Raw genomic sequence first — 14,239 nt, forward strand, 5'->3', positions numbered from 1 at the left:
CCACTGGTCCTAAGTCCATCTGTCTACACTAAGGAAAATGAAATTATCAGGTAAGTAATTTCTCCATTCTGCATACTTTATATTGGTCAGAATAACACAATACACATTACAGTTTTTGAGTAATTTAAAATGTAATACAGAAAAGTTATTACTCAAAGATGCAGAGTTTTAAATATTTTAAGTAGAATTTCTCTAGAAGTATATAGTAAGTGTCCCTTCTGCCTCTCTTTACTCCCCTGGCCAGACCTCTTTCACTGTGCCCTTTTAAGCCACAGCTCCTCCGCCTTCCACTCTTTCTCCTCTTCCCCTTTAGCTTAACACCTTTCACTCTTATCTTCATTCCCCAGCCCTCTGCTCCCAGAATTTGACCCCTCTCTCATACGGCCCCTGACCCAGGCTTCGTCCCTCCCTCTCTTATACCCCATCACACAGACTCCCTCTCTCTTGCATACACCCCCATACCCTCATTCACTCCCTCTCGCATACATACCCAAACACAGGCTCCCTCTTTCATGCACATACCCTCACACAGTCTACCTTTCTCTCTCTTACACATCCCTACACACAGGCTTCCTCTCCTCCTTTCACACACCCTGGCACAGGCTCCTTCTATCACAAACACACACCAATGCCCAATCTCTAACTCATATACACAGTTCCTCACAATCTCTCCACACTCTCACACACCCATGCACCCTCACATAGGTTCCTTCTCTCTCGCACACACACTTGCACTCTGGCTCCCTCTCTCTCACTGGGCCTGTCAGATATTCCTGCACTCATCCACCCCACCCCCTCCCCCAAATTGCTTTCATCACTTCCCCTGTGCACATATACCTATGCTGTTTCTCCTCTTCTGGCAAAAGCAGCTCTTCAGGGATGGGGGTCTGCCCACGGCAGCTGGGCCTCAGTCATTTTTGCTGCGAGTGCGATGCACTCTGCCCACAGCCACCAGGCCTGTGATATCTTCAGTGCGAGTGGAATAGTCTCTGCTTGTGCCCCACTGTGCCTATTTTGAAATTCTGTGCAAGAGGTAATTCTGCGCAAATTCTGCACTCCACAGCAGCACAGAAATCCCCCAGGAGTATTAAGTGCACAATTACATTGGCAAGACACATGTTTTTACTTTTGCCTCAAAACGAAACTGGCAATTTTTAATTTTTATCTTTTAAAAAAAAAAAAAGTACAATAAGCCAAATAGTTACTTTGCACAACCCTGATGAGCAGTGTCCATGGCCTGTAAGAGTAATTCCTCCCAAGGCCCAGTACCTGTTGTTCAGGAGAGGGGAGAGCTCAGACGTTTTCACTTTTGAGGTTCTGTGGAAAATGAAATACATTTTGGATAGCAATATTTTCTTCTACATATTTGGAAAATAGTACTTCCTGGGTTCTGCAAGATTCCTTTGGTACTTTTTTCACAGTATTATTTTATTGATATGCATTTTGCTGCTGTATCATTGTTTGCAGTGTTGGTGTTCTATGCAGTTGGCATACATAGTTGGCTTTGTGCTGAGTATAATTTGCTTGTGGCTTTTCTCTTCCTTTCCTGTGCAGGTTATTGGGATGCACTACTTTTCTCCTGTGGATAAAATGCAACTGCTAGAGATCATCACCACAGCTAAAACCTCTCAGGACACAACGGCCTCCGCTGTTGCCATTGGCCTCAAGCAGGGGAAGGTCGTCATTGTAGTGAAGGTAAAACCCTAGAAATGTTACTGTTTATCTTTTAAAAATGCTTTGCAAAATAAGGAGGAAAAAGCAAAGTATAATTTTAATGTTGGTACAAGTGCAGTGTTTTTCAGATTTACTTCAAAGTTGCTGTGAAGCAGGCTTCTGAGAGAGAGGCCTCTGGCGTTAAGTGGTTCACGGCTATAGTTGAACCTCCTATAAACTGGCGAGGTTTGTTTAAACCACAGTCCAGGCCAACCTGATGGAGTTCATGTTGAGCCTGTGTTCCATTGCTTACTAAAACAGAAGTCAATCAAGACACAGCTCAGCTAAGGGATTTGTGAGTCAGCAGAGGAGAATGACTTAAATGTAGAGAAGCCTTCCGTTAAACGCTCTTCAGATCTAAACTGGCTCTTCTTAGTCTAGAACCAACATGCTTCAGCAACTCCAACCAAAACTGGCCTAGCAAATCCGAACCAGCTGTGAAATGTCAGATTTTAGTGCAAGTTCTATCCATTTTGACTATATAGGTAAGTTATCAGCAAGTTAACAAAAGTGTTGAATATCTTGGCTGCCCTCTAATGTTCCTTTATCTGGTTCTTCTGCAAATCACTTAAAACTGCATTTAAAATGACTTTAGATACAGAATAATTGATTAGCATGGCATTACCTTATGAAGTTCACAGGCTGAAGTTTGTGCTAATACATGCATGTAATCTGAGATCACAAGAGTTGTACCACATTGGTTTTATACAGTTTTAGATTATCAGTAGCCCTCGAATAGGAAACTGATCAGTAACCAAAATTAAACAGTTTTGTTTTATTTCTAATACTGCACTAAATTAATCATTTCCTCTTGAACAAATTCCCAAGACACACAAAATAATTAAAGCTGTCATCTCATTGTTTTGTTTGCCTCATCTTTCCCAGACTCTTATGCACCTTTTTTAGTTATGTAAATTTTCAATTTGTTTTGCTGTGAAATTTCAAATCTAGTTCAGCTTGATACCTGTCCTCTAGCTTCTAGCATAAATGGGCTGCTTACTGCTATGGCAACATCTGATATACAGGGATTGCTTTATTTATTTATTTATTTTGTATACCGACATTCGATCGAGATATCACATCGGTTTCCAGATAACAGGTTGAATAGGGCGAGAACTGCCCTATTTTACATTGTAACAAGATAACAATTAATTAAATATTTAATATAAGAAACATTGCAACAGCTGAATATAATTAAATGTGGGTATAGAGAAATGGCAAAATGACTTGGTTACGAGTAGAATGGGGGACAGGGAAGTGGGAGTACAGGGAGGGGGAGAGGGAGGGAAAGGTGGGGGGAGGGGTGGTGAAGGGGGGGGAAGGGGGGTTATGTGTTAGTGCAGGGTAGTAGTCAAGCGGGGAGGATTTCAAGAACATGTATTTTAGGTTGTTGGGGTTCAGGAGGGAAGGCTTTCAAGAACAGCCATGTTTTGAGCTGTTTTTTAAAGACTTGAGGTGAGGGTTCGTTTCTGAGATGTGTGGGGAGGGAGTTCCACAGGGTAGGGCCAGCTATTGTAATGGCTCATTTGCGTGTTGCATTGAGGTGAGCATTTTTGAGATTTGGGATGGAGAGGAGACCTGAGTTGGAGGATCTGAGAGTTCTTTGTGTGATATATGGTTGGATGGTGGTGTTTAGCCAGACCATTTTGTTGTTGTTTATTTTTTTTGTGTATAAGGGTGAGGGTTTTATACTGGATTCTTTGTGTGATGGGCAGCCAGTGGAGGTCTTTGAGAGTGGGTGTGATGTGGGAGGATTTTCTGTGGTTGGTGATGATTCTGGCGGCGGCGTTTTGTAGGACTTGGAGGGGCTTGATGTGGATTTCTGGTAGACCAAGGAGGAGGGAGTTGCAGTAGTCGAGTTTTGAGAAAATAATTGATTGTAGTACTGTTCGGAAATCATGCGGTTGGAGGAGAGGTTTGAGTTTTTTAAGTGTTTGGAGTTTGAAAAATCCATCTTTGATTGTATTGGAGATGTGTCGTTTTACACCAAACATTTGGTGTAAAACATTTGGTGATTTTACGCTTTACACCAAACATTTGGTATAGCACTCACTGGAGTGTGAGGAACTCTGTGCAATGGTTGAGCACATGTGAAATAAGGCAGTGATTTAAATAAACCTTTTTCTACTTATTACATTTTCTCCTCATCTCCATTCTGTCTTCTCTTTGAAGGTCTGCTTGGTTCTTTCTTTTCTCTGGAAATTCCTGTCTGCCTGTTTTACTGTTTCATGTCTGCCTTTTCCCTTTCTTCTATACTTTCATCAGCTCTCCTTCCTCTTTCTTTTTTTTCCCCACAAATCTTTTTCCATCCACTATGCCTACATCCTCCACAGCCTTTCCTGCTTTCCTGCCCCTCTGCAAACTCTTGCACCTTTTTCATCATTCTTTGTTATACAATATTCTCATGCCCTTTGTTTTGCTGGCAACGGTCTGTTTTTGTTCTGTCAGTCTTAATTTCTCCCTCTCATAGCCTTTTTTTTATCCCAGGACAAGCAGGATGCTAGTCCTCACATATGGGTGACGTCACTGACTGAGCCCTATCACGGAAAACTTTCTGTCAAAGTTTCTAGAAACTTTTGACTGGCACACTGAGCCCACTGAGCATGCCCAGCATGCCATGATCCCTCGAGCCACAGGGGTCTCCCTTCAGTCTTCGTTTTTCCGCACTGCAGTTAACATCGCGGAGCAGGAGCGCTGTGTGAATTTCTTCACTCAACTTTGTCTAAAAAAAGATTAAAATCCCTCTTTTCTCATTCCCCACATCGGGGTCTCTTCAACCACTGGTCGGTGAGTAGAATTTTTGTTTCTGACTCTATTTGAGTTCACAAAACTTTCAGATAACTATCGACGGCTGTCCCCGGATATCATGGCCACAGGTTTTAAAAAATGTCCTAAATGTAATTGAACGATGTCAATTACTAATCCACACCTTGAGTGTGTGCTTTGTTTGGGACAATCCCATGACGTTTTGTTGTGCCCAAAATGTGCAGAAATGACCACTAAAGGTCAAAAAGCACATCAGGAAAAGATGGAACACCTTTTCCACATCCAGCTATTACCTTCTACGTCGACATCCACCCATTCGTCTCCGGCCAGAGCGTCAAAAGCTGGTTATTAAAAAGCATCGACTGGAGGGCTCAGGAGACTGGTCGTCACTGACCCCCGTCTGCGGCATCGACGAAGTCAACGTCTAGGCTTGAAAGCCACTGAACATCGTATAAAACATCGGGATCGACATTCTTTGATTCCGGAGGCCCTGTTATCGCCAGAGCAGCCTGGAGCCAAGAGACCTCGCCTACAAGAATTACCGAGGCCTTCTACACCAAGGCGTTCCCCCACCTCTAGAGGTGCCAGACATTGAGCCTCCACAGGGCCCTGTGGTAGAGCCGATGACACCTTCACTGCCACCACGTATAGCTGCTCTGCCTGCATCAGCTATAACTGAGGAACTGAGCAGATTCATCCGCCAGGCAGTGCGAGAAGCGCTTCAGGAATACAGACCACCAACACCGATGACTCCTCAGATGCTGACACCATTGTCGATGCCGGGGCCATCCCCGAAGACAGGACAAGCACCGATGCAGATACCATTACTATCCCCGATGCCTTTTCCGATGCCAGTACCCATACCGGGGACTCCAAAACAACCGGATGCTTCGATTTTTCAACCGCTTATGGAAAAACTCAATGCACTCATCGGTGCCTTGCCATCACAGCCTATTCCTACTAAGCCAGCTGGTAGAGGAGATACGTTTGGTCTGCCCCACTAGATGAACCTCAACCAGGACCTTCTGGACTCTTCAGACCAGTGGCTTCATCAATACCACAGAGGTCTTCTCCTACTTCTCCTTCCAAACATGTACCATATGACTCCTGGGAGGATAGAAACACAGATTCATCATCGGAAAGTTTTATGTCTGAACCATGTTCTCCTGAGGGAAGAAAAGTCTCCGCCAGAAGTCTTATCCTTTACCACCTTTATAAAAGATATGGCAGACACAATCCCTTTTAAATTAGTGTCCGAAGAGGATACAAGGCAGCAAACATTAGAAGTTCTTCAATTTGTGGATCCCCCCAAGGAAGTCCTAGCCATTCCTATCCACGAGGTCCTGGTAGAATTACAACATAGATTGTGGGAACATCCATGTTCAGTCCTGCCAGTCAATAGGAGACTGGACACCACATATTTAGTACAGCATATCCCTGGTTATCAAAGGGCACTACTACCACACCAATCAGTAGTGGTCGAGTCTGCTCAGAAAAAATCTAAAAGAGTATGACCTCATTCGTCTACACCACCAGGAAGGGATCATAGATTCCTAGACTCTCGAGGAAGAAAAGTCTTCCAAGGAGCAATGCTTAATTCCAGGATAGCATCTTACCAACTCTACATGACGCAATACCAGAGGAATCTCTGGAAACAAATGCAGCAGCTCACTGATTCCCTACCTCAGCAATACCAAGATGATGCTAATGCAATTGTCCATAAAGGACTAGAAGCTGGAAAACATGAGGTTCGTGCTGCATATGACAGCTTTGAAACTTCTTCAAGGGTTGCAGCTTCGGGGATCAGTGCACGCCGTTGGGTCTGATTAAAAGCCTCTGACCTCAGGCCTCTGAGGTACAAGATAAATTGGTAGACTTACCTTGCGTGGGCGACAACCTTTTTGGATCAAAGGTTCAGGACGCAGTGGCCCAACTTAAAGAGCATATTAGAGACACTGCATCAGTTATCTGGTGTGTCCCGCAAGACTCTTCTTCAGTGTCCCATCGTCAACCAAGAAAGGATACCTGAAAGCTGTACTACAGGCCGAGAGGGTATTATCCACCAGCACCTAGGGGCAGATCTTCCCGACCACAACAAAGATCTCAGCCCAGGCAACCTAGAACCACCAGTGCAAACAGGACCAGCTGCAGGTTTTTGAGACAATGCCAGAGAACAGCAGCCATCTCCACAATCCCAACCCAAACGTACCAGTAGGAGTTCGAGTCTCCTTCTATTACAACCATTGGTTACAGATAACAGACCAATGGGTACTCTCCATAATATCACGAGGTTATCAACTCAATTTCCTATCAATTCCAAAAGACTCTCCTCCAAAGTCTCTTTGGATAAAAAAAATCACATCACTCTTCTGCAAGCAGAATTATCCACCCTTCTGAGAGCCAGAGCTGTGCAACCGGTACCCCGGCCTCAGCAGGGCAGAGGATTCTACTCCCGTTATTTCCTCATTCCAAAGAAAACAGGGGGGCCTACGTCCCATCCTAGACCTCAGAAATCTCAACAAATTTCTACGGAAAGAGAAATTCAGGATGGTATCTTTAGGCACCATGCTTCCCCTTCTTCAGACATGAGACTGGCTCTGTTCTCTGGTCTACAAGACACGCTCACATTCCAATATTCCCTCCTCACCGCAAGTATCTACGTTTCCTGATGGGTCAACAGCATTTCCAATACAGACTTCTACCATTCGGACTTGCCTCAGCACCCAGAGTATTCACAAAATGCCTAGCAGTGGTAGCGGCACATTACACAAGGAAAGTGTACACGTTTTCCCCTACCTAGACGACTGGCTCATCAGAAGTCAGTCTCAGCAAGGAGCTCTGGCTTCCCTCAGGCGAACAATCAATCTGCTCCACTCGATGAGTTTTCTCATTGATTACCAAAAGTCCCATCTCATCCCGTCTCACCTACTACAATTCATAGGAGCAGAGTTGAACACCATGCTATCAAGAGCCTTTCTACCCAAGGATCTGGCAGAAACACTCTCCTTATTAGCAAATTCGCTACGCTCGCAAAAACAAGTGACAGCTCATCAATTTCTAACTCTGCTAGGTCACATGGCCTCTACAGTTCATATTACCCCTATGGCCAGATTGGCCATGAGAATATCCCAATGGACATTGAGATCACAATGGATACAAGCAATTCAACCACTGTCATCTCCAATTCAAATAACCCACCAATTACGTTCATCTCTCCTTTGGTGGGTAAACAGGAACAACTTGCGCAAAGGCCTACCCTTCCAACAACCAGTTCCACAGATAACTCTAACTACAGTTGCATCCACCGTAGGTTGGGGAGCTCACATAGTCAATCTCCAAACCCAGGGTACTTGGACAAAACTCGAAGCAACATTTCAAATCAATTTCCTGGAACTTCGAGCTATATGTTATGCTCTACATGTTTTCAAGGGCTGCCTTTCACACAAGACTGTTCTGATTCAAACAGACAACACAGTCGCCATGTGGTACCTGAACAAACAGGGAGGTACGGGCTCGTATCTCCTTTGGCAAGAAGCCGCACAGATTTGGGACTGGGCCCTGACACATTCCATGGTTCTCCGGGCCACTTATTTAGCAGGCATTCACAACATAGTTGCAGATCGCCTCAGTCGTCAGTTCCAACCTCACGAATGGTCCCTGGATCCCTTAGTAGCAACCAGGATATTTCAACGTTGGGGACAACCAACAATTGACCTCTTTGCATCAGACCTGAATCACAAAGTGGATAGGTTCTGCTCTCTACACAAACAGAAACACCAGCCAGCCAAGGATGCCTTTGCTTGCCCTTGGAACTCAGGTCTTCTATACGTGTATCCCCTGATACCACTAATAGCCAAAACTCTAGTGAAGCTACAACAGGACAAAGGGGTCCATGATACTCATAGCCCCACATTGGCCTCAACAAATGTGGTTTCCCATACTTCTCGATCTCTCGATCACAGAGCAAATTGCCTGGGTATAGCTCCCACTCTCATAACTCAGAACCAGGGCAGGTTGTGCCATCCCAACCTTCAATCCCTATCTCTGACAGCCTGGATGTTGAAAACTTGATTTTACAACCACTCAATCTTTCAACTAATGTGTCTTTTATAGCTTCACGTAAACCTTCCACACTAAAGAACTATTTTTCAAAGTGGAAGAGATTCACTTTGTGGTGTACGCAAAAAGACATTGACCCTTTTTCCTGCCCCACACCCTCTTTACTAGACTATCTATGGCACCTTTCAGACTCTGGTTTCCAGACCTCATCTGTAAGAGTACACTTAAGTGCAATCTCAGCTTACCATCATACAATATTCACACCAGTATCCATGCAACCTCTTGTCCATAGATTTATGAGAGGTTTAATTCACCTTAAACCACCAATAGGGTCACCAGTCACAGAATGGGACCTTAATTTAGTGCTAACAAGGCTCATGCGTTCTCCTTTTGACCCCATGAATTACTGCGGTTTTAAATTTCTCACATGGAAGACTGTCTTCCTAATAGCCATTACATCTGCTAGAAGGGTTAGTGAGTTACAAGCACTTGTCACATACTCACCCTATACAAAATTCCTCCATGCCCGGGTGGTACTCTGTACACATCCAAAATTCCTTCCCAAGGTAGTTACGGAACTCCATTTGAATCAATCCATAATTTTGCCCATATTCTTCCCAAGACCTCATTCTCACCAAGGTAAGAGGGCTTTACATACCTTGGACTGTAAATGTGCGCTTGCATATTATTTAGACCGCACTGCAGTCCACAGGAAATCCACTCAACTCTGTTTCTTTTGATGCAAACAAACTCTCTCCAACTGGCTAGCAGATTGTACAGAGTTCTGCTATGAAAAAGCAGGCCTTCCTCTCCAAGGGCGAGTAAAGGCACATTCAGTAAGAGCAATGTCAACCTCAGTAGCACACTATCTGTCAGTGCCAGTTCTTGACATATGTAAAGCTGCAACTTTGAGTTCTCTTCACACTTTTGCAGCTCATTACTGCTTGGATAAAGAAGGAAGACAAGATTCATTTTACGGACAATATGTCTTAAAGAACTTGTTTCCACCATAATCCCAACTCCTTCTACATCCAACCTACTGTGATTTAGGCTGCCTCAATTTTTCCAGCAGTACTTCAGTGTTTGTCCACTACAAAATGACTCAGCCTATAGCTTGCTAATCACCCATATGTGAGGACTAGCATCCTGCTTGTCCTGGGATAAAGCAAAATTGCTTACCTTGTAATAGGTGTTATCCCAGGATAGCAGGATGTAGTCCTCATGAAACCCACCCTCCACCCCACGGAGTTGGGTCCGATACGTTTTATTTTATTTTTGCTTACGCTTATTGCTATACACGAGACTGAAGGGAGATCCCTGTGGTTCGAGGGATCATGGCATGCTGGGCATGCTCAGTGGGCTCAGTGTGCCAGGCAAAAGTTTCTCGAAACTTTGACAGAAAGTTTTCCGTGATAGGGCTCCATCAGTAACATCACCCATATGTGAGGACTATATCCTGCTGTCCTGGGATAACACATATTACAAGGTAAGCAATTTTGCTATTTCATATTTTCCTCCACATTCTTTATCACTTCTCTAGCTTACATTGAGATGTCCCAAACATACTGCATCATTCTTCAAAGTGTGCTATGGTGTTAACGCATGCGTTACGGCATTTTCATATGCGTAAAACACCTTAATGCATGCGATAAGCACCATAACCATGGTGCAATGCAGATTTTTAAAAGGGGAGGGATTGGGGAGGAGTTGGTGGGATTTCTACAAAAGTGGGCTGGCTTCACAAAGTGCAAAACAATAATGCACAATATTATACAGTTTTAACGTCGAAAATAACTACACCTTTTTCAGTACCGTTAAGCTGTGTGATATCATGCGTTATGCCCATATCGCAATTTGCGATTTTTTTTTTTTTTTTTTTTTTCCACAAATTCTGTTTTGGGCATTTATAGAGTGGGGAAGGGCCCAAGATGTGGGAGAGGAGAGAGCGAGAGCCTCTGGGGGTGGCACCATAATAAGCAGCTATTTATAGTACTATAGGAGGCCCACCTCGTAACTCGAGGCAAGATTTAGGTAGTAGTGTAGGGGTTAGGGGCCACTCTTACATGCAGAGTGATACGTACGAACAGAACAGTACACCCTTGTGAAGATTTGATGTCCTTCAGAGTGAGGAAACTCATACGATGAGATTTGTACAATGTTCTCATCAACCTAGATTGATGGATCACAGTGCGATCATACTGATGCGAAGCAGTAAGTTACCGCATGGTGTGGTAACTCCCAAATTTCCCTAAACACCCCCCTTTTTCTTAGCGTGGGAGTTATCACTGCATTAAGACTTTTGATGAATCTAGGGGATAATTCTTCAGAACTGCAATCCCTAGGGCTGAGATCCCCAGCTTTGGTTTCCACTGGCTGAACTACTCTTTACCAGGTAACAGGAAGTAGATGCCTAGACCCATGCTAACTGCTGCTGCTCTCCTGGCCCTATTGGAAAGGATTGCATTTCCTGAAATGTATACATTTCAAGGCATTGCTTTCTTCCTGTTAGTAGCAGATGCTGGTGGAAAGTTATATAACTGTTGCCATGTAAAAACCAATACTTGCGTCACCTGCAACACTTATTTGCCTTGATTTTTTTTTTTTGCAATTAAGTGCTGTCAAATTTGACCCTTTCTCGTTACACAGAGATATCTGAGAGAGATTTTTATTGTTGGGAAATACAGCTCTATCTATTCTAAATAAATCTGTTGTGCATCTCTGAAGGTTCTGTATGCTGCTGAAGTAAGGTTTACAGCCTCTAGAGGAGTGTGGCCAAAAATTAACATTGTAAGTAGTTTCCTGGGAAGTTCATAGTGCGCTCAACTATAAGAAGTTATTGAATGTATTTACCTTACAGTATTTCAAGAAACTGAGAAAACATTACAAAGCATGCATGGTGGCTCCCTGATGAGAACCAGAGGCCTTGCAGAGTAGGATAGACAAGAAAAGGAAATCAATATGAGCATGAGGCATTTCCATCAGTAATGCAGTATTTATCAGGTGGGAGAATCCCATTGTTAATCCAATACAGCATTTCCCTTATTAAAAGGCAGCATAGAGGATCTGGAAGAGCCAATAGAACATAAACATTTTTACCTCAAACACAACTAACTTTACTGTACCTTTTCGCAGTATTTGCTGATACTGTAAACATTTGTACTTTCATTGTACTACTATACAGTATTAATTTTAAGAAATGGATTTTTTCTGATGCGCATGTATGGTTTGTATATGCAGCTGCTCACAGATATTTTTCAGAAATAATTTTCTAATGATTCACATATACTTTCACCTAAATACTGACTATGTGATGGTGTGAGAGGTGGACACACATGCTTTTTTGCACATGACCCTAGTCGGTAGAAACAATGTATCTATAAGCCAATGGGTCAAAAACATTGAGCTGTCCTTGTCAGCACTGTTCAGTGCAGATTAGAACTTTCTACTAGGCAATAACTTCCCTCTTCTGTTTTGTTTCAGGATGGACCGGGATTTTACACAACAAGGTGCCTAGGGCCAATGATGGCAGAAGTTATCAGAGTTCTGCAGGTTTGTATATGTTGAGTTGTATATGACTGTAAGTATGCTGTCATATAGATACATAAGACCAAATATCTAGTGCTCTGAATAGCTGAGAAGTGTACATATCTCACTGAAACCATATGTTCTATGGTATGGTGTCCAGTTTTCAAATATATATTTTTTTTTATTTATTTATGCATTTTACAATATTCATAAGAAAAGAAAAAAAGGTATTCCAGATATTACATGTCATTACATCCTTTACTACACATAATTATAACTAAGGAAAGTACACTAAGATAGTAACCCGTCTATTCCTTATTCTCCTTCTAACCATTTATTAAGGAAGGTATATAAGATTCCTGTTTAACTAGAACATAGTACCAAATACATGGAAAAAGCAAATACCCATTCTTATACTAAACTTCCTGAGCTGGTTGAGCTGAGCTACTCTCAGTTCTATGGTTATCCAAAAAAAATCTCAATTGAGATGGTTCAAAAAAAAGGTACCATATATTATTCAGAAAAAGCAGACATTTACAGGGATATCTGCCTGAAAAGTTAGCTTCCAACTGTCAGGCTTCCTGACCCATATCTAAAATTTCTTTCTTCGAATTTGGGTAACTCGAGTAAGATCTGGGAATACCCAAATCTTTTTACCTAGGTACATTTTACTCCTATCTGTTCATAGTACAAATGTTACCAAGAGCGTCCCTCTATAATCAATTTGTTCTTCCATTTTGGTTTCTAGAAATGCAGTTAGGTCTATTTCTGCCCTCATTGAAGGTCCTGCCACCGTTTCTTGTTCTTTCTTTATTGATGATACAAAATATATGTTAGAGATTAATGGTAATGATTCCTTTGAAAATTGGAAAACTTCAATAAGGTACTTATTAAACTGTTCTCGTGGAGAGATCAGTTTTACTTTAGGAAAATTTAGTACCCGTAAATTAAGGTATCTAACAGAGTTCTCTTAAGTTCTCAATCTTCTTCATAGAAATATTCTCATCTTGAATTAATTTTGCTTGAATTTCCTGAATAGAAGAAGACTTATCTTCAAGCACTTTTATTTTTACCTCTTGGGAAGCTAACTTTGATTCCATCACCTGAGTTCTACACTGTGAACTATTAATAGCCTCTGTTAAGGAGACTATCTAGTTTTGAATCAGCATTAAAGCCTCCCAAACCATTTCCAAAGTGACTTCCTCTGGCTTAACCATTTTTAAGCTGGAAATTACTCTCGCTCCTCCTTCCCGACAAATTTCTGTAATCCTTATGGATTCATTTGCAGGCCCCTCTCCTCCTCCTAAGTTGACCAAAGAGGCACCTATCATTGATGTACCCAGATCTTCCATTAGTCCACTCGATCCACTTGGTCTATTCTCCACCTCCAGTACACCTCTATCTGTAACACCGATAGATGTAGACTTGGGTACGGTCTCTGCTACTGATGTTGCACCCAAAGTTATTTGGTGTGCAGACCAGTCCTGTATCCAGTTATGAGTGTTCGTGGGAGGAGAGGGTGTCTCAGGAGCCCCAGGGCTTAAAGATGTATAAATGTCCAAAGGAGCCTGAGTGTGTTCTTCACCCATCTTCCTAGTGGACACACCTGGGGGGGTTGACACATGGGTTGGAGCAAAAACCCTTCAATAGTCGGCTGGGAGGGTACGGGAACATTGCTTGCAGAGAAACCAAACACACCCTACTCTTCTTCGTATGAGGCATTTAATTATGGGAATTAATTCAATACGTGGGGAGCTTATGTTCAACTTTTCCTTTAATTGTGATCACGAAATCTTATATACTGGAGGCAATAAGAGAGAAGATATTAAGTCCAAAAATTTAAACTTACTTTTAGGTGGCAGAAGAGCATCTAGGACATAATTTTAAACAGTCCCTCGTTTCAAAAGAAAGCTGCGCTCCCCTTAGGAGTTGCGCGGCTTGGGCGACATGCGCCGACAGCGGCTGCGCGCTGCGGGAAGTCCGGTTATGAAGGCCCCCCCCCCCGGACCCTCCTTGATGACGTCAAATCCGGAAATGCTGCAACGTGATGCCGTCGGGGCTAAGAACTAGTCTTTACCCCCGATTCCTCGTGTCCAGACAAACAGGGAAAACGTTTTTACTCTGCACAGCTATTGCCTTGCAAGTCTCCTCTGTCATTTTTCTTCCATGCATGCAG

At 42.9% G+C, this 14,239-nt stretch overlaps 1 protein-coding gene across 1 annotated transcript in view; it reads left to right on the top strand.

Annotated features, from left to right (window-relative positions):
* HADHA (hydroxyacyl-CoA dehydrogenase trifunctional multienzyme complex subunit alpha) overlaps nucleotides 1–14,239 on the top strand; it is a 348,879-nt gene that overhangs the window by 272,271 nt on the left and 62,369 nt on the right. Inside the window, 1 exon segment of the mRNA XM_029596270.1 lies at nucleotides 12,019–12,087. Coding sequence (XP_029452130.1) covers nucleotides 12,019–12,087 — 69 coding nt within the window.

The sequence above is a fragment of the Rhinatrema bivittatum genome, chromosome 3, assembly GCF_901001135.1.
Source record: "Rhinatrema bivittatum chromosome 3, aRhiBiv1.1, whole genome shotgun sequence".
NCBI lineage: Eukaryota > Metazoa > Chordata > Amphibia > Gymnophiona > Rhinatrematidae > Rhinatrema > Rhinatrema bivittatum.